The sequence below is a fragment of the Ambystoma mexicanum genome, chromosome 9, assembly GCF_040938575.1.
Source record: "Ambystoma mexicanum isolate Mex_15411 chromosome 9, UKY_AmexF1_1, whole genome shotgun sequence".
Classification (NCBI taxonomy): Eukaryota; Metazoa; Chordata; class Amphibia; order Caudata; family Ambystomatidae; genus Ambystoma; species Ambystoma mexicanum.
Window position 1 is genome coordinate 820,526,814 of NC_090931.1, and position 27,378 is coordinate 820,554,191.

The 27,378-nt window shown below is 45.8% G+C and overlaps 1 protein-coding gene across 2 annotated transcripts in view; it reads right to left on the bottom strand.

The window, feature by feature from the left end:
• LOC138488656 (potassium voltage-gated channel subfamily H member 8-like) overlaps nt 1-27,378 on the bottom strand; it is a 1,777,142-nt gene that overhangs the window by 73,845 nt on the left and 1,675,919 nt on the right. For both annotated transcript variants that reach the window (XM_069615829.1, XM_069615828.1), the window contains one exon: nt 2,549-2,655. In XM_069615829.1, coding sequence (XP_069471930.1) covers nt 2,549-2,655 — 107 coding nt within the window. The remainder of the gene's footprint in view (nt 1-2,548; nt 2,656-27,378) is intronic.

The window sequence follows — 27,378 nt, forward strand, 5'->3', positions numbered from 1 at the left end:
GAAAAGTGCCCGCTGCATATTAATTCCAGTTGCGCATTTAGTTATTTCCAACACCTCCAAGTTATTCGAGAAACAGGGTACTTCGGCCACCTACTGGCACTTCTGTCGATAGCAGCACAATGCATGGCTGTAGGTATGTTGAGATTGGATCTCTCAACCATTGGTCTATTGCAGGCCCCTACTGAAGAAGAGGATCAATAGGATCTGGCTGCTCCCTTGTTGCGATGGTTGAAAATACCACCACTTTAGCGTTCATCGAAAGCACCATCAAAACATCCAGAAGTAGAACTAAGGGACTCCAAGAAGCCCACGTTAAAGAATGCGAACAGCACAGTGGCATCGTTTTTCTTTGAGTGTCCCCAACATGTCATTAAACGACTGTCTTACTGATCTGGTTGTATCGAGCTGCAGGACGATATACATAGAACGGTATATGGGTGACTATCAACTACAGAGACATATTCCATTGACGGGTCAGAGACACATCTGATCGACAGCAAGAGCGAAGCTTGAGTTGTCTATGGTGTGACTCCATACCTCTGAACCTTCCTAGTCCCCTGGGCAGGTGAAAACAGCCAAATACGGGCGTAACTGGTGGGTAAGTGGCTAAACGCTGGGTAGTTTAACTGACCGGCGTATTCTGTGTTTGCACTTGTTTATACTCTTCCTCTGAATCTCGCTCATGACATCATGCCTGGTACGATGCTGCACAACTTGATAGGCATGAATAAGGACACAGTCCTGCCTATGGAAGCAGCAACTGAATCCGCTTCCATTTTGGGGTTGGGTCCATCCAGGTCCCACTCCGCTGAAGTGAGAAGGGAGGAACTCCTCTTAACACTCACCTTTCTGTGCCCCTCATAGGAGTGGCAACAGGCTATCTGAAGTTCTGGCTTTAAGTGCCAAAAGGAGAATGAAGCTCCAACAAGAACAACTCACTTTCTCCCATCTTTTGCTTATTAGCTAAGATCTTAGGAGTGAATTCCTGAAGGATGATAAAGTGGTATGTCTGCCTGCTCAAGGGCTTGCAGTCATAGGTAGTTAACCCCAACGATGACCAAGGACTGAGAAATAAGGATACAGATAAATCAGAAGGTTTTATGGGTGGTGTCGGTAAGTCCAAACACTCGTACCCCACCTCTGTCTCACCTGCAGCAGTCTAATCAAACACAGGATAAAGGATTTGAAAGATCCTCTCAAACTCCTCTCTTCCAGTATGGTGTTCACCAGTGTTGTCAAACACCCCCCACTGAGGTTCCTCCTGCAGGCCTGCCCTTGTAAGCGAAGCCTGTCCTGTCCGCTTACGGTCTGGTGGTTGACCCACCACAGGAACCCCACCAACTGCCCGATCCTAAACCTAGTCAAATTCCTGTTATACAAAACACAGGGGCGAACGGCCATCTTAAGTATGTGACCTCTCGGAGCCTGCATATGAGAAAATCACGAGATTGATAACTTGTGTATCAAAACTTTTGTTATGGATCACAGCAACTTTGTGATCACCAACTTCGAGAAGTTTGATGGAAAAGAGTCTAGAGAAGTGCTGCGAAATAAGGTGCTCGCATGGTTACGACAAAGAACTGGAGTTGTCAGATTCTCGGACATCGACTTCAGTGACTGGTGTTCACAACAAGCAACTGACTGTGTCTTAGTGGATTGTGGGCTTAGCACATTATTTCCATATCTCAGATTGTGTAACTATCCCCCTAGCGGATATTCTAACTGCAAATTGATACTCTGATGCCCCCAGTTTCAACGGTCATACCCTTTCCCATGCTTAATTGAGTTCCCTATGTCACCGTAATGTCCTCTGCAGTGTAGTCTCTTACTGCTTCTTTGATGCCTGTGCTGATTCTTACAGTTTCTATTTCTGTTTTATGTTTTTATATTGTTTGTTTTGTTTGCTCTGCATGCGCCATCATGCCTCAGGGTCCATTGTGTGCAGTACAAATGAAATAAAGTAAATGTAACGTAAAATTCATTTTGAGCGGATGAGAGCCCATTGAAGTGAATGGACATGTATGAAGCTTGGTGGGTGAGAGAACTGATAACAAGGCGGGTGCCATCAGCCAAAAGCATACCAGTTGAGAGGTATGTGACTCTGAACCCTGTTGTGGAAAGTTTCCCCTTGGTTGATAATCACCCAAACTCAATTTTATGTGCTATGTCAGTGCCTTTCAACCAGTCAGAGTTTCAGAAGAAAGTTAGGGTCCTTTCCTCTAAGAGAGCCCTGACTTCCTGTTTCAAGCCCAGCCAGCGTGGGTAATGCAGGAGGGCTAGAGAGGAGACAGGCTCTGTGCTGATGTGAGGAGTCAAAGGGAGCAGGTGAGGAGGGAGCTACTGATCCTTTCTTCCTTTGACGACAGCTCAAAGTAGGTATGCAGTTGTGTGTAGTCAACGCAGAGAGACATGGCTTTAATGTTTGTCTGCAGTGACATCATAGCAGGGAGTCATGACTTTCAGAATGCTGCGTAGCCACTGAATGGGTGGAGTGGGACCCTTACACAACATGTAGTTTCCTTTCGAAGTCCACCCGTACCCCTTCTACCTGTGTTGCCAGATGCTGGCGAGTTGTCTTGGCTCAGCTGCTTCATGTTGAACTCAAACTTCTGCCCCGGAGGAGAGCAGCTGTCCGTCTCAATGCCGTCCACGAACCTGTGGAGAGAAGAGATCATGAAAAGCTGGTCTGGCAACACACCACACATCAACAGAGAAGCAGAGAGAATATTGCCCATGCTATCAGAACCAATCTCTTCTGGGAGCATAGTGATGTTTTTATAGTGTGAGTCACTACCCCAGGTACAGCCTGTCTTCAGCAGAGGGAGTAATCATGATGAAAACGTCTGATTTACAGCACTTTGAGGATGCAATCCTGTGGCCGGAAGTGCTATTTAAATGATCTCAGCAGGCCTTTCATTTTTCATGCAGCGTATAGGATATTATGAGAAACAAATTTGGCTCAATAAATGTTTTTCCATCAGTAATTCACAGCACTCGCGCTCTGTGTTCAGGCATGTAATCATAAAAAAAAACTGCTTCCCAAAGGCCCAGCGGGCAAAAATGACAGTGGGCCCCAGGTGGGCCAGTCATGGAGGTGGTGGCAAGAGTGGGAAGGGTGGCACAATGATGAACATTAGGGACAAATGCTACTTTTTAAAGTTTTCTGTGTTGGGGGTGTGATTTAGCTGGGCTCCATAGTCAGGTTTTGCTGTCAATGGTGGTAATAGTGGAAGATCAAGCCTGACGCTAATGTTGGAAATGATAGGGTTATGGGAAATGGGAGGGGACGTTACAGGCGGTGATATCATGGGATGATTCCTACAGCATGCAGAACCATTTTGTACATGTCCCTGGTTTTCTTTCCCCACACACTTGAAATGCCATTGAACATCACAAATTTAAAGGAGTTCACCTTTTAATCTGAAAACATACCAGGGGCTACCTTTTTTGTGAGTGCTGCTTGTGGCACTTGAAAGACCCCTCAACTCCAACCCACCACCTCCATATGTCCTCCAGCTCCACAGGGCCCTGCTGCAGGGAAGCAAGTGGAAATGGAGAGGGAATACGGGCAGGATAGTAAGGGAGAAAAGTAGAGAAGGGGCAGGTAACATGAACACTGTTGGGACAGGAGAGTGGCTAATAAAGGAGGGCAGAAGCGTGAGCGAGAGATTGAGAGTTAGGGAAGGCAGGAGATAAAGTGATTGAACTGAGCCAGGTGAGGGTAAAATGGTGAATGGGTAGAGTGAATGAATGAGGGCAGGACAATGGGGCAATAGTTCATAAGACACAAGGGTGAGGGGAAATGCAGGATGAAGAGGATTAAAGGGTGGGACGGAGAGCAAGGGGTTCAGCAGTGTAAGGAAAATGGGTAATAATGGAGGTCTAAAGAGTCAGGGAGAAATTAAGAGTGAGGGAGGGCAGGAGAAGTGGGAAGAAGGGAGGCAAGTAAGTGAGGAATGGGCAGTGGAGGGGCAGCAATCTAAAGGCAACTGGTGTGATGTCGGTAAACGAGGGAGGGAAAATGGAGTGAAGGATGTCAGGTGACTATGTGAATAGCAGCAAAATGAGGAAGAGAGCGGTATCCTTATAACAAAGAACCTTTAGGCGAAATGGAGAAAGAACAGGGGAGAGAAGGATTAAGGGAATGAAGCAAGAACAGTTGATGACATATTCTTCAAAAATACCTGAAAAGAGTGGTATAGTAGAGAGAGAATTGCTAGTAAGGAAAAAATGACTGCAAAAAGGTGGCTGTAACGAAGAAAATGGAAGCCGGATGAAAGGAGTTAAAGGGGAGCATATTTGTGATGCGAGGTGGGCAGGTGCTTGCCCTAGCTGCCGACCTATACACAGTCAAAGCTACAATAGATAAATGAACAGGTAAACAATTAAAATGCAGTCACTTAGATAAGAATGTATGCTCCACCAGCACCCTCAGTTTCAGCTTTCGGCCCGATTCATGGAATAGTGCGCATCTATTCTGCAAAGGCTGCGCGCTGAGAACGACACTGTGTGCAGAATTTATTCTGCGTGCTCTGTGTATTTATGGAATTGTTTGTGTAAAGTAACCGTATACACAAGTCGCGACCGGAAAGCCCCTGAAACGCCCCTGTGCAAAGCAAAAAAAGCAGGCCTGTATCCTGGGGACCGTGTGCAGGGTTGCCATAACCGTTACGGCACCCCGACGACATGTGTACGATTTATCGTAGCATGGGTAAATATTCTGAAAATATGCATGCCCTCTGCGCAAGCCATGCCCAAGCTCTGTGTGGTGTCTTGCGCAAGGCATCTGGCCTCTCGCAGAGGCGTGCCGAGACTGCGCGAACTCCACGCAAAGTATGAACAAGTGCTGCACTGTCGATTTCATGAATCAACAAACAGGATTTTGCACGCAATTTGGCACACAAAGTCCCTATTTACCACGCAGATAATTCCATGAATTGGGCCCTTAATGTCAACCACATTTCAATAAACTGATTAGCGGTTGATGAGCAATTACTAACTTTATTTTCAGTGGCAGTTAAGTGCTTTAACTCACCTCTGGCCGGCTGCCCTGGGAGATTAAAGGGCATTCCTTTGTATCGATTCTTATTTAAGCAAACCAAGGGTGCCAAAGACTGTGTCCACCCCATCTAAACATAGGAATGGGGGGACAAACATATTGAAATGGGCCATCATGAGACCTGACAAATGTTTAGCCGGGCCCTGTGAGCGAGCGCTAAAGCAGCTCTTTGTTATTCCAATGTGCCTGACAGCAAGGAGGGAGGAGAGTGTGTGTACTGTTGCTGCTTTGAGGGGATGGGAAGGTATCGGAACAGGAAACGGCACCGCCCGGTCGCCATTTATCTGTCAGCCGAGTGCTAAATCCACCTTTGCTGCTTCCTGTACATTGCATGAAATACTGCTCTCAGCTGCTGCAGAATCAACGAGAACTATCATGCAAGGCCAGAGATGTGGCGGACCCAACATGGCTGCCTTGATAGATGTTGCAAAGAAATCTCATGTTGTGAAGTCCCTTGTCACAATATACCCACGTAACATGTTTGGCCACTGGCACACAAGCAATTAAGGATATAACTTGAGGATTATCAAAGCCACTTTCCATTTAGTCCACATCTGGGCCCATGAACAGGTGGCAAAGCGCTGACTCTTTATCATTCACCCTCCATCAGACCAATTGTATATGGAAGAATTGAGGGACATTGATACTGACCGTTTCGAGTTAAAGCGAGCAGTGTGCCCAAACCCACCATTAGCCACCTTGCCCCCCATGTGTACCATGAAGATTTGCCTTCCTGCAGCTCCAAAATTGCTGAATGGAAACATTCGGACCAGGGGCGGTGCCAGCCTCAAAATTTTGCAGGCGCTGGGTGACAGTTTTTAAAGCTGGTAATGAATGGGGCTATTAACCCATTGTGCTGCTGCCCTCTACCCCCTGCCTCTGAGCCCATGAGGTTTCGCCTCGGGACATAACTTGGTGGCAGGTCTTTTTCCCAGGATATTACCCCTTCGAAGGTCTGTAAGGCACTTAGCACACAGGGTTACTAGCAAATCATGTTTTGGAGTTTTGGTGGCAAACAAACCTTACTTTACTAATGAAAAATTAAAATCGTCAAACTCAGTACATTACATGCGGTTTTATTCAGGATTATTTAAAAAACAAGTTTGTCTTCATGAATTAAGTGTTTCAATTGCAAACTTGCTTATATTTGAAAGTGTAAAACATGTGCATATATGTAGGGATCATGTAAAACTAAAGTGGAAGCATTTTCCATGTTTTAGCTTTCTCTTTGGTATGTTAAATAGGACGATGCAGTGTAAAAACAGATCCATTCCTACCGAGGAAGTGTCCTGTTGAAAGGAATCTTGCCTGGAAATGGCATTATTTTTTCCCTGTCTGCTTTTGAAGCCAGATGTTCAGAATGCAGTCAATACTATTAATTATTGACTGCACTACGAACATTCTGATTGGCTGACAGGAGGTCAATAACGATCACCATGTGCTAATAGCCAATACTCCCTTCCTTTGGCCTATTGGATGCATCTTTCAACCCAACTCTGAGCTTACTGAGTTGGTAATCATTGGAGTTGTGAGTGTCTAAGAGCTGAACCCACCTTCATCATCAGAAGTACATTGGCATCTCCTGGGCAGGCGTTTGCCCTCTGCCATTGTATCTTTGCTGTGGCTGCCACTTTAACAATTGTTTAAAATGAAATACTCTGATGTCCCATGTGAGACATTTGACAGACTCTGCGGTAGCAGCCCTTTCGCCACCCTTAAGGCCGAGTATCATGGCAAAGTGCTGCCCTCGGCTTGCAACCTCCTACATCTGGGTGGGCTTAAACCCTCCCGAGCCAGAGTGCAGTGCCACCCCTCGCTCAGATATTTCCAAGCACCTTTTCCTTAAGTTGAAGGCATGAATTTCAGTGGCTGCAAGACAAAACTATTCACTTTTCTAGGGGAAATAAGCGCTCCATATTTCAGTTTGCACATGCGCAGTAACGCTTATGTGATAGACATAAGAAGCGCTGAAGCATTGTCATTAATTATTATTGCTCGGTTGTCCCCCCTCCCCCAAGAAGGAGCCATCTTGTAATGCAACGTCAAGAGTTACGCAGCCTTTACCGACAGACACAGCTCTCTTTTCCATAATAATTATGAGAAATGATCACACTAGGGGTACTGCTTTGCCTTCTCAGATGAACAGGCCACAGAAGGAGAACCCATGGAGCCACGGAAAACGACGTGCTCTCTATTCAGGGGGTGCACACCACAGATGACGTCAATGGTATGCAAGTTAAGTTGCTGTGGCCTTTCTGAGCAATTTTATTTATCTGTCAATTGAGTAGTTAAAAGTAGTGAGATAGTAAACTGTGAAACTGAACTGAATGCCCTGATTACTTACTGGCAATTTTCATTACCTCAAGTCTATGGGCCTCATTACGAAGTTGGCGGTAACCCTGTAACACCGAATCTGGCACCTGACTTCCCAGTGCCTCCGGTCCCGGTGGTACTGAAAGTCAGGCGCAGGATTTTGTAACTCCCCATAGGACTCTATGGTAGTGGGGAGATGGAAGCACCGTGCTGGTGCGTCTGTGACAGGTCTGTCTACCAGGGCCACTGCGCCAGGGCGTGATGGCTCCGACAAGCAGAGTCGTAGTGTAGCGGCCTAGAAACAAGGGTGCCAGTAGCTTACCGGCACCCTTGTATCCAGACTGCCACACTTGTAATGAGGCCCTTGGTCTTCCTAGTCATAGTCCTTCCTCTATGTTAAGACTGTGACGAGGAAGGTGGGCGAGGGGGTAATATGCAGCTGCTGGTTCAGCTCCACCACACTTGTAGGGGTTCTTAGCATAGTTTTCCAACTCACGGATGCTGTTATTGCCTAACATTTCCATTGTTTCCGAGGTGAATTCATGAAAGCTATGCTTACAGTGACTGACCTCCCTACCATGATGCCTGGCTCTGTAGGAAAGACCTTGAACGGGACAACAACAATACAATCATTGATGACATCAGGAAAGCTGTACTCCTAGAAATCTGGTTAGAAAATATATGTAAATTCCTGGGCACCCACATTTTGCGATTCAGATGCACAAGTCATCTTCTTTGATGCCTAACATTATTATTTTTTTTATTTTATTGTAAAACTTCAACTTGATATTTCATATCATGTTTTTGTTACATTTCCAAAAGAAAGAAAATTCTGATTCTTCTGTCTCCTCCTTTACTAGTCTTAGTTAAATTTGACAATAGATGTTGTACTTTGGGGTAACATAGTTATCAAAAGGACAACCACCGAAAAGGCAGATCTTTCAGATATTGACGTCCTTCAGTTGGGTGCTGGCTTTAAGGCTTCATCAAAAAAGTTGATGAGGTTGCATGAGAGCTTGACATTATGCCCTGCGATTGCATTATCCCACCAATCGTCGGGTTCCTCAGATTGTGTTTTGAATTCATTTAGATGCACCTCACGGAGATCTGTCAACATTGAGCAGAATATAGCTAGGTGTTTTAGAGATTCAACTTCTGTGGTTTTGCAAAATCGGCAGTAGTTATTTGTTGTTTCTTTGTTCTTTTGCCTCCAGAGCAACTCATTAGTATTTAAAGCGTTCAGTCGCAGCTTTAAGAATTGTGCCCTGTGGTGGCGAGACGGACAGTTCGTGAGATATTTTGGTTGACGATTCAGTTTAACATGACTTTTGGAAGTGGGCAGGGTTGATTTAAGGGCTAAGCGGGTGTTGTAGGTTGTGATCCAATCCCATTCCGCCAGCTTCTTTTTGGCATGTTGTGGGCGTTTGACAAGCTCTTCCTCTGATATTCCTGCGTCAGCCATGATAGAATTTAGCTTGCGCTTCCATGTGTGAATGAGGACATTGTCGGTGGAATCCAGCCCAGGCTTAAAGATGTTATATGCCTGGATGGTGGAGCTGAGTAGTATTTTACGCAGAGTAGATAAAGATTTCCAAACAATTGTCATATACATGGAATTCAAAGCTAACTCATATCTCAACGCTGACATGGAGATATGATTCGGAAGCCTTAGGACGCGTCTCCAAAACTTTCCCTCCAGTTGGCACCATAAGTTGTAGTTGATATTCAAGGCTGCTTCGCCGCCGAAAGTGATAGTAGGAATTACTTTTTGAAGATAAAACGTTACTACAGGAGTGATAGAAAATTTCCTGTATTCAGTGTTTATTTTGGCAGCTTGAAGACTCAGGATCTTTATTTTGACCATCAAATCAGTGGTCCATGCATCTTCGCACACCGAGTCATTTACTATTACTCCAAGGTAGCGGATGGACTTGACAACATTTAGCACTTTTTTTTCTATGTGCCATTGGAAAGACCTGTCTTTTTTTTACCTGCCTTTGCCGATGCACATGATTTTTGTTTTCTCTGCATTTAGATAGAGCTCGTTAACGGATAAGAACTCATGCAGGCGAAGTAAAAGATGTTGAAGGCCAATTTGGGTTTGATCAACCAACACTATGTCGTCAGCATAAACCAGATGATTGATGAAGATTCCGTTTAACTTAGGTGGAAAACAATGGACATATTTTAGCCAGTCGGGTAAGTCAGCTATAAAGAGTTTGAAAAGGTCTGCTGCGAGGTGGCAGCCCTGTTTGACGCCTTTAAATGTTCTTATTGGATCTGTAAGATCGCCTTGTGAAATGACTCTGACTTGGATGGACGTGTTGGAGTGCAAGGCGATGATGGGCTCTAACAAATGCTCTGGACAGTGCCACAGACGTAGTTTGGCCCATAGTTTGGACCTGTTTATGGCGTCAAATGCTTGTCGAAGATCGACAAACGCCAGGAAGATTCTTTTTTTCGCCTCCATCGCTGACAACTTTAAGAATGATAATATTGTCAGATTCACATCAGTCCCCACATTTTTCGTGAACCCTGTTTGGCGACAGTCAAGTTTTCCTGTTGCGATTGCCCAATTCACCAGCTGTTGTCGCAAAAAGGAGCCGAATATTTTCCCAATAGTATCTAGGAGGGCAATCGGGCGATAGTTAGTAGGATCGGCTCGACATCCCTTCTTATATATCGGGACTACAATTGCCCTGCACCAGGAGGAAGGCAGTTTCTTGCAGCTTGTAATCTTACAAAATAGCTCGTAGATAAATTTCGCCCAATGTGTGCTATGTTTTTTGAGCATGAGGTTTGATATTTGGTCCGGACCAGCAGCTCTTGAATTTTTCAGCTTGGAGATTGCATGTTCAATCTCTTTGCAAGAAGGTATAATGACCCAAGTAGAGAGTGTCACATCAGGCTGCGGGGGATCTTCAGGCTCAGATTTTTCGTACATTTTGGTGAAGTATTCGCGCCATTTGTCGCTGGTGATTTCGTTAGATATTGCTGGGGATGATTTGGTGCAGCGCTTATTCAGGATGGCCCAGATTTCACGGGTATTTTTCTGTACAAGGAATTTTAACATCGTTTCTGCTCGACCTTGATCGATGATGGTTGAGTGTGATCTTAGCCAATTTCGATAATCTTGTCGTCGGTTCTTGATCTTCATTGCCTTATAACATGGCTTGCACGGCTCTCTTTTAATTTGCCTGAGATCTTTCCTTAGTAGTTTTTTTGCCAGTGCAATTTCAGAACTATATAAATGTTTCGGCAGTGATCCGAACGATCTTGAATTGGAAATTATTTGTGTGTGGTCCATTAGCAGATGTGTGTATTCTACTGTCTCGAATTTGTTTACGCTATGGCATAAATTGACGATGGCAGAGCCATTGATTACTAGTCGATTTCCTGCTGCGTTTGTTTGTAATTTAAAAGAGTATTTGTCTGGTGTTTTACAGAGTTCTTCATGCCAAACAAGCCGCAGCAGGTTATGATCGCTAGATGACATCGGCTGCACTTTAAGGGAAGAGGCCTTGTGGAATAGATCAGCCGAGGCCCAGATATAGTCGAGGGTAGTTGTTCGGGCCATGCTATGCCACGTCGGATTTGCAGGAGAGTCGCCCTTTGTAGTTCCGTTTAGCATCTGGCAATTGCGTTCCAAAAGCTCCTTTGACCAAGTTTGACCTCGCTGAGCTACTTCAAGATCCGGAAGTCGAACATTTTTTTTAGTGAGTGGATCATATTTAAACCAACTGCAGTTGAGGTCGCCGCAGATGAGTATTGAAACGTTGTTGTGTTCTACAAAGGTGTGATCTATTTCATTCAATACTGACTGAATTAAAGATGTTGATGATATCATGGCGGGATTCCAGTATCCATTTATTATTAGAAGATTGGAAACGGTTGCTTTTAATGAGAGTTTGATCAAGGTGCTTTGCACGAATGGGTTAGGGTTCGTGGAGACAACGAGCGACCACCAGTTCTGGATTTTCAGAAGTGTTAACAGGCCCGCAAATGGTCGACCGTTTGGGTTCTTTCTAGCTGGATTTATCAGCGTAATGAATCCATCACGAGTCGGGGGATCTCGTAGCCACGTTTCCTGTAGACATATCGCAAAGACATTCACCAGAGATTCTTGAAAAGTGTTAAACAGATGCGTGAATCCTCTAGTGTTCCTTGACAGTAGGATTAGTTCTTGTTTTTTGACGTTGGCGCATTGTTATTTGCGTGGTCCATTTGGGAATCGTTTTGCGTTGTTGGCTCTCCATTCAAATGATTGATGCATGGCAGCGTCTAAAATGTCGGGTGATGAGACTAAAGATTGGCGCAGGGCCTGACGCCTGGCGGTGTAGTGACTAGCTTCATGGTCACGATTTGCCTTGGAAAATGAAGCGCTTCTCATAGTAAGATGTTCGAGGGTGAGGTCGAATCCGTAAAACAGGAGATCTTCGTATGCTTGGAGTAGCATGTTTTTTACCGCCGTTGATGAAATGTGGAGAATCAATTGGTCGGAAGACGCATCTGTTATATATTCCACAATTTTGATGTCGTCTGATGAGATGGCTCGCAGTGGTGGTATACATGCGAACAGTTTTAGAATGTTTCCTCTATTTAGGTTAACTTCGTTGCCATCTGAGTGGATGTTTTGGAGACGGAGTTTCCACTTGCTAGTTTGAGACTCAAAGTTGGCGGGACCGGGGGCACGCTGAACTGAAGGCGAGCACAATTTTAGCTGATTTGACGTGTGTTTGGGATTTAGCCTACAGCTTAATGGTTGCTGTGATTTTCTCTTTGTTGAGGGTGAGATTTGTAGAGCATTGGGCCTTGGTTGTACGATCTTCGAAATTTTATTTTCCTCTAGCTTCTCTCTCATTGATGGCCCAGTTGATATTACAGCTGGAGTTACAAGAGAAGCATTGATGGAATTCTCAAGATCAGCTGAATAAGTCGATAGATCACATAGGTCAACAGAAGAATCTTGAGAACCATTTCCAGTGGAAACGTCATTGGAGGCTATGCGCCGCCGTTTTGTTGAGGTCTTTGAGGGACTCAGTCTAGCGCCTATGGATCTTGCTGGTGCATTGTTTGTAGGTTTTGTTAAAGTTGTTGTATGAACATGCCGAGTGAACAGGCTTGTCTTCTTGGGGGTTGTTAGGTTCCTTATAAATCTTTTTTTGATTTGTTGTTGTTTTTGTTTAGGTTGTGTGCTTTTTTTGTTAGGGAGCTCTGTCTGCTGTCCGGCAGGCTTTTTCAAATTAGTTTCAACACTTGTAGTGATTGTTTTTGCTGGCCCTTTGAATATATTAAATGAGTTCACTAATGTGGAGATTTGTGCCGGTACAAGTCCTTGCGACGAGATTTCTTTTGTTGTGTGACTGCTTGTTTGCAGGACTGATCCCTGGTTTGTCAAGTTTGAGACCGGAATGTTATGGGAGAGAGCCGGATTTCTCATTGTTGGATCAGACTGCGGTGGTTCTTTCCCAAATGTCGCAAATGCGGTCGATACTTGAGAATGGGGGATCTTGATGAATTTTCATGTTTCTTGCGTGGATCTGAGGAGGCAGAGATTGTGTTTTTTCGCATCCATTTCACGGCGTCCAACAGGCCTTCCATTAAGGAATCGTTTTGACAGTGGTGACGAGCAGCGAGATCGCTCAACCTGTCTTGCCATCGCACCGCATTTTCAGCATTTGACGTCATTTGGGCTTGAAGGAAGCACGAAAAGTGTTCAAGTTTATCGAGTTTTGCCGTTAGGTTGGAAATGCCTGCGCCTTGGTCACTTATTGATCCAATCAATGATTCAAAATTTTTTGTAAATGGAGCTAAGGCAACGGCCGAGGCTGCTAAGACGTTGTTGTGTATCTGAGAAAGCGCTTCGGGTGAAATGCCAAATGATTGAGGTACAGAGTCATGAAGGGACAAGGAGCCAATAGAATTGTCCAAGTTGTAGTGTGGATTAAAAGTGGTAGATAATTTTGCAGAAATCGTCGGATGGACTTCTTCGCCAAGCTGAGATGGCCTTGGATGTGGAGTACTTGCATTTAGCGTTGTGTTTTCACAAACAGGGGGTATGATGGAAGTGCGTTTTGCTTTAAGCTCGGCAACTCTTTGTAGACGACTAGCACGAGCAATCACACTCCGATCGCATGGAATAGGGGGTGGATTGAGTGCCGGTAGCTAAGGGGTGCTAAATGGCTGAACGTCGCTAAGCTGGTCATTTGCACTCGAAATGGAAGAGCGGCCAACGTCTGGAGCTTGGCATGCCAAAGCGCTTTCGTTGTCGAGTTCGGTGGGTTCAAAGGTTGCTCCTGGAGCAATATGACTAGTTATTTTTAAAGTGTGAGGATCCATTTGGGAATCAGTTGGCTTAGGTGTGGCCAAGAGACGTGAGATATTAGCAGGGGCCATCAGAGAATTTTCGGTGCTGGCCAGTGTGCTCTTGGAGCTACACAACTGCACCGGAAGGTGACAAATGCTTCTCTTCTGTAATAGAGTGTCATTGGCTATGGGGCGACAAGTCAGCCTCACAGTTGGCGTAGAAGGTTGTTTGTTATTCAAAATTTGTTTGGGAAGTAAATCATTCATCCCACAGTTTCCCGACTAAAGATTCGGGATAGTTAACAGTTCTTCATCGGTCACTAAATGCGACAAGAGACCTTTGTCTGAAGAGAGACTAGCAGCATTCATGAAGTTATTGGTTTGATGGGATGTAGATGCAATTATAGCCGGTCGCGTCGTTCGTAATGTATCAGATGTCTTAACATTGAACTGAGGCGACGGAATGTCGCCTAAAGCGATCACTAAGTTCGGTGAGACCACTTTGCTCACTCTGTTTGCTGATGTGTCTGTTTCGTTGATGGGTGAGATTTCATCGTTAGGGGCTGAATTACATTCCAAATTGGTGTTGAAGAGTCTCGATGGATCGGAATTATCTGCCTGTGTTGCAAAGGCATGGAATGGAACTGTGAGCAATGCTGGTGGAGTTAAAGCATCAGATTGCGCGCATTGCTCTTCGAGAGTCAACAAGACTAAAGACTTTGGAGAGCTGCTAGCTTCTGTTGGTAGTAACTCATTTGTGGCCATGAGTGCACGTCCAGTAGGTTTGCTTACCTTTGGGCCGACTGCTGCTTTCATCATGGACCAAGGATTTGTAGAGCGTCGTTGCTGTAAGCATTTTTTTCGGGTCTGGGGGCCGTCTGCCGAAAGAGTCATTGTTTTTGTGACGGCTCGGCAATTGTACGTAGAATGAGGCCACCAGTGCCTAACAGTCGCTTAACAGTCGCTGGGCTTTACTCCTGACGGGCTTAACGCCGCAAGGGTGGTAGCCTCTGTCCTTTGAAGGCCGGCCCGAGTCACGTGATCGGGTCACGTGTCTATGATGCCACGCCTCCTCCAGGAAGCGTGGTGAAGCAGCGTTCACAGCAGGAGCAGGGAGCAGCAGAGGACTTCAAAGTGCTTTCTGTGGTAAGTTCCACATTATGAGGTGTACATATCTAAAAGGCCATGTTGTCCCCACTAGACATCCTCGAAGTGATGCAGGTATATTGAGAGCGGTCAGGCATGCTCCCCCATCACAGAAACGCAGCATTTGGCAACAGATCAAAACCAAACCACACCAGCTATGCCTTTCTCGATGCAAATATCGATCTCCAGACTCAGTTATTTAGTCTGACAATTACAGTGCAGAAAAAAACAGGCCCAGCCAGTCTCTGCAGAGAAGGCTCTCCGCGCCAATCCAGCAGACCCATCTTCATGTCTACTGTTGGCACGCAGGCATGGTCTGTCTCCAGCTTTACATTTGCGTTCTCTGTACTCCTACTCTCTTGTGTGAAACGGCAGTATTTTTAAATGCTTTGCCCCTTTCTATGGCCTGCTGCCCTGCGCGTTTAGGTGATCTGTCGAGTAGATCTATGGATTTTGGCAACCGCCGCTAAGATCTGCGTCAAACCTGCAGAGACCGGTTACAAATAACAGTGGAAGGACTCTGCCAATCTCCCTTCTGAGATCCATCAAAACACGTGCCCATGAGTTGGTTCATTGAAAAACCTGTGAATTCCAGGGCTACTAAAGTACAGGACTGTGCTTGGACACTCTGGCCATCCTGTCTCTTCCCAATGCCTCCATCGAACAGGGCACTCTCCCGCTCGCCCCCAAAACAGCCTTCATTAAACCCCTGCTAAAAAAGCCATGCCCAACCCTATCGAACCAGCTAATTACTGCCCCATCTCTAACATACCTTTCATTGGCAAACCCCTTGAGAAATTCATCTGCCAACTGCTTCGGGACTATGTTGAGATCAGAAACCTTCTCCATGAATCCCAACATGGTTTTAGACCACTGAGGGGAACTTAATCCACACTCTGCCCAATTTGGGACATGCTAAAGTACAATGCGGTAAATGACACAACCAGTGTCCTTATCCTTCTAGAAATTCCTTCTGCATTTGACACCATCAGCCATGAAGTCCTACTCGAAGACTAGAAGACATTGGGGTGAATGGCATCCTTCCTGACTGAGAGAAGAGAAATGACACTCATGACCGCTTTCAGATCACACCCTTGCATTCGGACAAGCAGAGTTCTTCAAGGTCGAAGCCTTTTACTTCTTCTCTTCAACATATACATGACCGCCCCTGATGGGTTCCAGATGTTTCAAGTACAGAAACAACATGCAAACACCCACCACCGCCCGAACAATGAACATGTCTGACCTTTATATATGCCGTTCTCATGTGGATGCCTGGAGGACCTTTAACAGTCTCAAGTCTCCACAGTAGAAATCACTATCAGTGGTGCATAGCCAAGTAACCCCACAGCAGTTACTTGCAGACGTATGCCCACAGCCTACTTCTAATGTGACGACTCTTGTATGCACCATGATATGTTATGATAAGATATTATATGTTATTTATAACGCGCTTAGTACCTAGAGGTTTCTAAGCTTGGACCCGGGGATCGAACCTGTGGTGCTCTGTGTCGTCTTGCTCCAAGGCGAGCACATTGCCCCTGCGACCTTCCATTAGAAGCAAAGGCTGAAGTCATCATAAGGAGCGGCTTTTTCCAACTTTGCACCTTTTGACGATGATTGTCATACCTAAACTTGACCGCCCAGGACCATGGTAGTTATCTCACTAGTATCATTAAGACACGACTAATCGAACAGCCTCCACCTTGGACTGCTGGAAAGAGTCCAGAATTGGCAGCAAAAGTACTCACGCGATTGAAAAAATACAAACACATCACCCCAGCATTCCGTACACTACACTGGCTCCCAATCAAGTAGGGGACCAAGGTGGGGGCCCAGAATCTATCACAAGGACATTCCCACACTATACACCATCAAGATCACGTCACTCCAGTAATGATGCACTTCTAACTGTACCAACCATTAACCAGAAATGGCATGGGGGGTCCTCTCTCTTAAGAGCTGGACTGTGGAGCCCCCTACCCCTTACACCGCGATACAGGAGACCACCTAACATTCAGAAAACACTGAAGAATCTGACCTTTCAGCTAGCTTCATACTGAGACCAGCACCACAACCCCACCCTGGTTTACACCCACCTGCTGCACTTTTGCCTCATGGAAACGCGATTAAAATCTTAAGAAATATCAGAAACGCATCTTGCGGACGAACATATCAGAAAACAGGCCGACTCGGGTCAGACTCTGCACACATTAAACAGATTACCGCAATGACTACCATGAAAATCTTAAAAAAGAGCACTGCCTCGGGAGGATAGCTCAGAGGCAAGGTGCTCGCCTTGGAAGCAAGACGACACGGAGCGGCACAGGTTTGATCCCCGGGTCCGCGCTTAGAAGCCTCTGGGTATTAAGCGCGTTATAAATAACCTATCATATCACCAGTGGGAACACACTACCCCACCGGATGGTGCCCGATGATGTTCCTCTCACGGCACGACTACTAGGACCCTTGTTCGCCTACTCCCACCAACTAACTGGCTCCCTTCTGAAATCTCCTACCACTTTACACTAGACATGCAGACTCTCCGCAGCTGGCTGCCAGAGTCTAGCCAATACCACATGATCAGTATTGAGCCAAGGCATAGCTGCCCTCTCTGGTAGAGCTTCACTCAACCACACCAGTGGGAGCTTTACCTGGATAAGATTTACCCGCTCAGAACTTGGGTTCTCCCTCCGGACAACATATCCCGGATGATCTCTGCTGACACCCGCAGAATCATTCGGCCACGGAGGACCTGGGTACTTGTGATCAACTCCCATCAAGACTCCTGTTTTTGGAACTGCGTCTCCTGCGATCCCACTAACAAACCCTCCGGCTTATCTCACAGAGCCATGTGATATGCGGCCGGCACCAAATCCCAGGAGGGGGCTGTACAAGACCACTTTACTTACTTTCATATCCAAGTCGGGATCAGCTTCGCTTTCTTGAACTAAGGAGTAAGTGGGCACCACCGTATACTTCTTATATATACCTATTACCCGGGTATTTCCAGCTTCACTTTCCTTCCATAAATACACATTCGCTTTGTGCTGGTCTCCCAACAAAAGACTCATATGAATTTCTCTCATTCTTCCAGTTTCCAAATGTACTATTTGGGGCATTTGGTAGCTAGTCACCCAAGTACTACACAGCTGACTTTGTTGGTAGCATCATGCATAGATGGGGGAGGGGGGCAAGTGTTGTCATATGAGGATCGCAGGTGCTGACAGGGGAAATAGCACATGTATCGCCTGAATGGAGGCGGCTGCTTTCATCTGGGCATTTGAGCGCTATTAAAAGAACCTTCAACTGTAACCATCAGAAAGCTTTTAAATGTGCACTTATCGGGTGTCTTTGTTTTCTGTTTTGGTGGAATGCTGGATCTAGGAATTGTTTGACATTTCTTTTCATTTTTGTGGTAGCCTTACGTCAGTTATGGTGGCTTACTTTAATACTGGGATAACAGGAGGAGGTTCCACTCTATCCTGAGTGGAGGGGGTTATGCAGCAGCATGGTTATTTCAGCTACTGTTATGCATAGCTGCTCACGTTCTCTGCCAAGGGTTCCTCCTGCCTCACCAGAACCTAGATTTGTCATTATGAGGTAAGATCTGAAGGCCCGATTCACTAGCATGTGAACAGTGTGATGCACAAGACCCTTATCCACAAGCACACCTCCAGATCCTGTTATGCATAGCTGGCCACTTTATGTGCCATGGGTTTCAGTGGCTAGCACCTGCCTCACCAGAACCTAGATTTGTTATTATGGGGTAAAATCTGAAGGCCCGATTCACTAGCATGTGAACAGTGTGATGCACAAGACCCTTATCCACACGCATACCTACAGATCCTGTTATGCATAGCTGGCCACTTTATGTGCCATGGGTTTCAGTGGCTAGCACCTGCCTCACCAGAACCTAGATTTGTTATTATGGGGTAAAATCTGAAGGCCCGAATCACTAGCATGTGAACAGTGTGATGCACACAACCATTATCCACAAGCACACCTCCAGATCCTGTTATGCGTAGCTGGCCACTTTATGTGCCATGGGTTTCAGTGGCTAGCACCTTCCTCACCAGACCCTAGATTTGTTATTATGGGGTAAAATCTGAAGGCCCGAATCACTAGCATGTGAACAGGGTGATGCACACGACCCTTATCCACAAGCACACCTCCAGATCCTGTTATGCATATCTGACCACTTTATGTGCCATGGGTTTCAGTGGCTAGCACCTGCCTCACCAGAACCTAGATTTGTTATTATGGGGTAAAATCTGAAGGCCCGATTCACTAGCATGTGAACAGTGTGATGCACACGACCCTTAACCACAAGCACACCTCCAGATCCTGTTATGCATAGCTGGCCACTTTATGTGCCATGGGTTTCAGTGGCTAGCACCTGCCTCACCAGAACCTAGATTTGTTATTATGGGGTAAAATCTGAAGGCCCGATTCACTAGCATGTGAACAGTGTGATGCACAAGACCCTTATCCACAAGCACACCTCCAGATCCTGTTATGCGTAGCTGGCCACTTTATGTGCCATGGGTTTCAGTGGCTAGCACCTGCCTCACCAGAACCTAGATTTGCTATTATGGGGTAAAATCTGAAGGCCCGATTCACAAGCATGTGAACAGTGTGATGCACAAGACCCTCATTCCCAAGTCACCTTCAGATCCTGTTTCTGTATTGGCGGTTTCACTCCCTTGACTTGGCCCATCCCAAGGCGCTGACAGGTACTAACTGTATTTCTCGTCACCCTGGTCACAGGGTGAACACATACGTGCGTTGTAGGGCGCTTCGGTCCAAGGTCTCAGGCAACACAGTGGTCAGAATAGACAATCATTTGCTCCACCAGATCTTATAAAAGTGGCACTGTTGCTAGTGTGCCTTCCCCAGATTGCGTCACGGACTTGCCCTATGATTTAAATGCTCATATCTGGGGACTTACTTCACTGGGTATGGTTTTTAACCTACCCTGCTGGGCGATGTGTAGTAAGAATGTTTGTGAATCCACCCGAAGGGTATCAAGATATTAGGGATGGACATGCCCAGCAACATAGCTCAGTGAGCCAAGCACTCGCCCCAGAAGCCAGATAAGTGCACCTTGAGGTGCTATCTAAAAACGCAACGTCATTTTTAATTTAAGAGTTCAAGGGGGGAGCTATGTCATGTTGGCGGGGGTAGTTAAGAAGAGCTGCTCTGTGTTGTGGGCGTTACACGTACTCTGGTTGCGTGCCACGAGGATCCATAGTTCACCAAAATTGTGACTTTGTCAGAATTCATTGTGGGTTGGGCCCTTTTGTGAAAAACTTGATTTGTGATTTTTATTTAGGACACATATGTCCGGCCGCCAGCCCCATATGGCCATCCCAGAGTGTAAGGCCACATTAAGGCGTGATGGGTAAGGATTGCAGCCGCAATGGGTCAACCTCCACCATCATCCTCGCGGTGGGAGATTTTTCACTTTGGGACCAGATCACCATCCTACAACCAAATAGGCCACTGGGATGCTCTGGAACAAGAACGGCAGACACTGTCTGGATCCGCACAAACACCTACAGGTGCACCTTGTGAGGTAGGACCGTGGCAACGAATCCTCCAGCCACCCTCAATGGGACTTAATGTTGCCTCCCCAGGTCCCAAAAGATGGATCCCGTCTCAGCCCCCAGGGTATCTGGAGAAACACACACCAGTGTCGCTTAATGGAATTGCCCCAATTTCTATATTGCAGATGCAGTCCGTCTTGCGTAGCAATATCACAGTTGGCGCGCAGAGTGGCTCCATGCGCGTCGAAAGCATCTAGAGCTTCTTTTCAAAGTTGTGGCCTCTTTTGCAAATGTGTCCGATGCCTGGTAGATTTTTGATTATGTGCAGGATATAAATACAATGTATGCCCGCTAGATACATTTGTTTTGGCCAGACCTTCAAAATTCAGCAGGACCCGGTGTGACTTCAATCTCAAAGGCGATCTTCAGACTCTCATCGGCCTCCTTTTCATCACGACTTCAGGTTGCATACGATTCAGGTGTTCGTTGCAGACTGCCAGAATTATACTAGGGAGGGCAAACTGGGATAGAGGTCCATAGGCAGATGTGCTTGACCTTTTGAGAACACCTCTTTCCAGGACCAGTATTAGATGTCTCCAGATTACTGCATTGTTTGGTGATTTGACCGGCCATCCAGGATACCATTGCCGGCACATGGAGGGCGTGAGGGAGGTGGGTATGTCTTAGAATGGTTCACCAATCAGGTAATTCCATTTGGATCCCGAAATACCCATTGGCTTGAATTGAGACGTCCACTGCAATGCACAAAAAGACCCCTGCAAAAGCCATCAGGCTTTCAGAGTTCTGACTGGCTATGCAGGATTCCACCTGCCCAATAAGGAATCAGATAGCTCAGCGACTTACTTTTAATTGAATGAATGAATGAATGAATGAATGAATGAATGAATGACCAATGACTGAATTCAAGAATTCAAGAAATGTATACAGCACGCTTCCACAGACTTAGCTGCCATGAGGTGCTGATTACCTCTTAGTATCCCTTTCAGGACTTTCTCGGATCTTGGAGCAGGAGGCACTGCTAAAAGGGCAAGTGCTCCTTTTGGTTTTTTCCTGAATGAGAAAAGATGTGAATCCAGCATGAGTCACATCTGGGCAAATGACCACAGATATTCCTTATGTGTGAACCCACTTTCTATACTTCGCCTAATAATGCATCCACAGTTCAAATGAAAAATAAATATTTTTACCCTATACATATTTTTGGTATCTGGTCATCTCATCTAAAGCATTGCCATCCAGTGCCATTCCATCCACAAAATTGCTTCGAAAAAATATGCATCGAATGCATGTTTTTTCGAGATAAAAGGTTTAGTGTTATTTACAATGGGGTTTAAAGGGTAAAAAACGAGGGGATGGGGGAGACCCACCCATTTAAAAAAAAGGAAAAAACATGCATTCAATGGTAATTTTTTAGATGCATTTTTTTTTAGATGGAATGCTCATTCGATGGTAAAAATTCGATAGAATGACCATAAACCATATGTTTTCAGTGCATGTATTTTATACAGAACATATGAACATATCGCCTTGCATTTTGTTAGAAAAAACATATGAACATATAAGATTGCATTTTTTGCACGACAGTTGCACACATTACATTATCTTACAGGAGCTGGAGAACAAGTTGAATTTCCCTTGCAGTCCCCCAAATACTCAAGGCCCCCACCATCACATGCATTCCATCATCCCCCTGAAAGGTGAAAGGGGGTTCAAAATATTTTTCATGAATGAACTAAACTGCATGAACCTCATTCTGACAGATTTCCATGCCAGTCATTTACATGTGTGGTTGGCATGGAAAAGAAAGGTGGGGAAAATGTGAAAAAAAGAAAAAAAAGCACAAAGGGAAAGGAAGCGAGGATTAAGTGGAACCCCTGTGCTTGTGTCTGTGTGTGTGTGTCTGTGTAGAACCCAATCTACTCTGCTATTTGGTACTTGCCACCTTTGTGCTGCTATTGTGCTGAGTTGCGTCATCATGTGTCTGGTAAGCCTTGCTATGCCCTTGTTATGCTACATGGTAGTTCTATGCAGTGCACGCTATCGTATACCATTTTATACTTTAACTGCTGAGGCATGTCGTGGGACGTGTGTTCTTTCATGATTGCTGTACGTTGCTACCAAATTCAACTTTTCCGCAAACATTAAATTGAAATTGTGCTTTAGATGTACACCCTACTTTTGCTTTTTCAGGGTGCGCCCCTAGCACGCTTCAGACCGCAGTTTGGACTTCCATTTCCACCCGAGGATTGCCCTAAGATTACCCTCGGGAGGATAGCTTAGGGGCAACGTGCTCGCCTTGGAAGCAAGAGGACACGGAGCAACACAGGTACGATCCCCGGCTCTGCGCCTCGAAATCTCTGGGTATTAAGCGCGTTATAAATAAGCTATCATATCATATCACCACTTCATCCATGCCTAACCCTGCTCCACTCTTCCGTTTTCCTGTCTTAATTCTGCCTTCCGAATTGTGAGCTTGCAATCGAATTGCATTTTTTGATTTTAAGGGAGTTTTGCTCTTTTTGTATTTTTATTTGTTTGCTTGTTAATTCCCACCTCCCCCACCCATTTCAGTTTGTTTGTTTGGATATGAAGCCATTATTTCTCATGCCAGTTGGTTCTGTTGTGTATGTTCTTTCATGAGGTTTCACATGAATGATAGATTGCACTGTACAAGGCTGACAAGGAGACATTTAGCGCCCCAGAAAACACCCAAATGAATAAATAAATAAGCAAATAAATAAATAAATAAAACATGATAGAGGTGAGTGACACTCAGTTCATGAACACTTCATGGTACTCATTTTATCGACCTCATGGACTCCCAAAGTGGACCCATAAATTAAGCTTGTCAGCAGACTTCACTCGCAATGGGTCTACGTTGCCCAATTTAACAGTTGTAGATAACTGCAGCCCAGAGGTTAGGCAAGGCTGCACTATGCAGATTAACTCACAGTAGAGCCCAGACTCAGCCCAAGAGGGACGTTCTGCTGCACACACCACTGTGCCCATCACAATACAGTTAATGGCAGACCTTAAGAACTTCCAGGAGGCCCAGTCCAAGGCTTTGCTCCCAGAGGAGCCACAGTTCAAAACTCACCCTCATTTGAAAGTGCCCATGGAGCCCCCCAGCGTTCCCACCTATGGCATCGAGCTGCTTGTGGCCATTTGAGTCCTAGGGAATCAGGAAGAAGGGCTTTGCTCCCGTGTTACCTTGTGCATGGCATCAAGACGCCTAGGCTCAGAAAGACACCCTGGCACAGCCGACAGCTTAAAAGCCTCACCACTGCTGAGCTAAATATGAGCTCCCGTCCTAAGGAGTCAGACAGTCTACATAGCCAGTCTCCCTGTCGCCATCCGCTGTTTCCTTTCACACAGTCTATTCTTGACTGGGCTACTCTTGGCAAACATGCTGGGCAGTCCCAGAATTACTCTTCTGCATTTTGTTGTGTCACAAAAATGAAACGTGCCCGTGGTCAATGAAAGCCTAGGGTCACTTGAGCACACCTCGAATCCACCACACAGCCATTTGCCCCTATATTCATCCAATCTAGATAGGTGACCTGATTGGGACTGTGTGTCCGCCTTGTGGTGCATTGCAGGGTTCCTAATGCATGTAATGATGAGGGTTCCAATCATTTGCAATCATCTCCTCTGCGCTGCGATGAACAGAGTACCTTTCATAGGGCCATTGCATCTCCATTAAAGCATTACTATCGCAGGGGCCATCTTGGAACGGTAGGGCATGCCTGACACCGGTATATTATGTTACTGGGACGTATACTATGCATTGCTCCCATGTGTGTGGTCTCCAGGCAATTTGGCAGATTGGAAATGGGGGGGGAGGGGTTAGGTTAGTGGGTAAAGAAATACAATGTAAGATCGCTTTGCTGCTGTGTTGATACCTGCATGTAGTGTACACTTTTGTGGGTACGCACCATGGAAATGTTTCTTTTCTGTTTCCCTCTTTCTTGTGTGTGATGGCTTTGATCTGCAATATGTGAGAATACATTTCCATGAATTATTCACTCCATTATATTATCAGGAAGCTTTTTATTTATTACAGATTCTTATTTTTTCTGGCTGGAGTAACTGTTTCCATTACATTTTACAACACTGCTTGAGGAATTGGGTGGTGTGTTATGCATCACTTTTAGCAGCCTGTGATATTTCTTGTCAGGTTTTTTTTTTTAACTGAACAAGCTGTTAAACATTAGAACTAGTTGGTGTGTGTGTGTATAGAGCACTAGTTCTCTAATATTTTAAATGTGAAAGTCAGGGTGACGGTATTCACTCTCACACCACTGTCCATCCACTCAGCCCTTGCCACTCAACTCATTGTAATCCATCGTATGAGAAAATGCAATGAAAATGCATGAACAGGAAGATGGCAGCAGGTCTAGTCCAAACAGCAGGGCATCATGGGTATGCAAATGAGACCTGGCTGATTTCTGCTAGTCAGAAAAATTAAAATACAAACAAGCCTGAGGCGCACGCGGGGGGTGGGGCGTTGGACATCTGGCAGACATTACGAAGTTGAAGCATTGGGAATTCTCTTCAATGGCAAATCTACAATAATAAGCATATTTATGTGGGGGGTTTGCAAAAATAGATCTTCCACTTACATTTATAAAACCAGGCCTATTGGATTGTCTAATGCTTGTCGTAAATAGAGCTTTAGAGATCAGATTTGTCTGCGTCATATTCCTGTGAATAACCCATGTTACTATTACCTAACATAAAGGTGTGCAAGCGATGGCTCTCAAGAGATTTTGGACTATGAGTCCCGTACTCCTCACCATTGACTATGCTGGCTAGGGCTGATGGGAGTTGTGATCTTCTGGAGAGGCAAAAGTTGCTGACCCCTACCCGACTCGATGATAACGTTCTAAGGCCAATTTGTTCTTAACTTCAGGGTTCGTAAACATTGCAGGATGTCCGGTACTGTGCAAGCAGTATGATGAAATGTGGAGCACATCCACATGCTAGTGGTGCACTGCTTCTGATGTGGTAGTCATACGCTGCTCAAACCTACCAAGAGTATTCAAAAACTGCCCACCCTGTCTCACTATCTCTACATTGGCTTATCAGTGGAAGCTCTATACGGTGTGCCCGCTGCCCCTTAGAAAACAGGAGCGGGTACCACTTCTATGACAGGTGACTGACTCCTTGCCAACCACACCGGGCATTCTCCGGCTCTCTCAATTGACCAGGCTGCGCGCGAGTTGGTAGGAAAGTAGCAACTTTGAAAAACAAGCATCTGGGCCAGGTTGACTGAGCCAGCCACTGCAAACATCTGTCCAGACACATCACTCACTTTAATTTGCTATTTAACTTCAAATGATAACAAATTTGAAGTTGAGAGGAATGGAAAATCTTGCCCCCTCCTCCGCCACTATCACTCACGACTCTCTTTAAAGATCCGCGAGGCGCATCGCGTGTTAGCGGCTGATTACCTCCACAGGCTGGCTTAAAAGGGACTCATTTGGAAGCCGCCAGCATGACAGATGAAAGGACAAAGGCCCCCGTTGGCTAAGAAAGGATATGAGCTGGCAGAGCCGCAATTTTGGGGGCCTTTTACCCTTTGAGCAACCTACCTAGGGCTAATTTCGGCGGCAGATTAATCAGAGCCCATTTCCGCAGTGATTGCAGGAGGCACGCAAAGGTAGTGGTGGCGGGAGGTGAGGGGGTTCATCAGAGGGATGCGGAGACAGACACATTAATCCTAATTGGGGTTCTCCGTGCAGCATGCAACCTCTGGCTGATGAAGGTAGATCAAGCAGTAACCTGGCTGGACACTGCACTATGTAAAAAGTGAGCCAATGTTTTGGACTATGACTCCCATGATCCCTCACCATTGACTTTGCTGGCTATGGCTGATGGGAGCTATAGATCAAAACTTCAGGAGATCCAAAGGTTGCAGACCCCTGAACTGTTACCAGCACCAGCGGTGTTGCTAGATCTGGAAGAGCTCCGGGGCTACGCTAATGTGGGGGTTGTTGGGACTCGGTGCTAACTAGCCTTTTGGCTGTAGCCGCTGAGCTTCTACCCGGGGCTACAACCGAAATACTGGGGGCTATAGCCCCCTAACACCCCCAGCAACACCACTGTAGAGCACACAGGTACGTGGAGCAGATAAGGGAGTGGACGTTAAGCAATCAAACTCAGCGAACAAGCAGGGTGCTGCACACCACAATCCTAACACACTCGTGACAACCTAGCATTCTGCACAATCACAAGCATTCTGCATAGGCTTACAGAAACACTTGTGTATAGGTGCGTTATAAATGCCATATCATCTCTAATATCATAACCAAGATGTACAGTAATCAAAAGGTTACTTGCACGTAGCGACTCGCATTCTATAAAACAACACAATCTCTGTGAAAGAAAGTCTTGCACCACCAAACAAGCGAAACCCTCAGACAGTAGATTAGGATCCCCACACAGAACTCACAAGTGCAGATCCAAAACTCCAAGCATTCACGTGGAAACCAACCAGCCAAATCCCATGGAAAAGGCCAAACAGGAGAAGGCATGACCCATCACAACTTCTCCTTTCAAAGGAGGATGCAAAAAGCATGAATGCACAGGAAAGACACAAAAAAGACAAGGGAACAAATCCAGGCAACGTGTACTGCAAGGAAGTGTACACAAGGAAAGGCGTGTGGCCATGGGTTAAATACATCCATGACTACATGTAATGCCACAAGAAATGTAACTAAGTGTATCGTACACTGCTAAAAGGGTATGCACGCCAGGATGCTAATGTTAAATGTTAAAGGTATTTGTACTGTGCACCGTCACCAACGGAATTGGCCCCCAGGCGCTCAGGTGGATCTGCAAACGAGAAGGTGTGGGAGTGATTAGTCGGGTGGAGAGGGATTAGGAAAGTGAGAGGCTGATGTCCTGTTGGCAGCTTCAGTTCGGTTTTCACTGTGTGCTGAGCTTGGGTGCGAATATCGGATCGATGTGAGACCTTGTGTG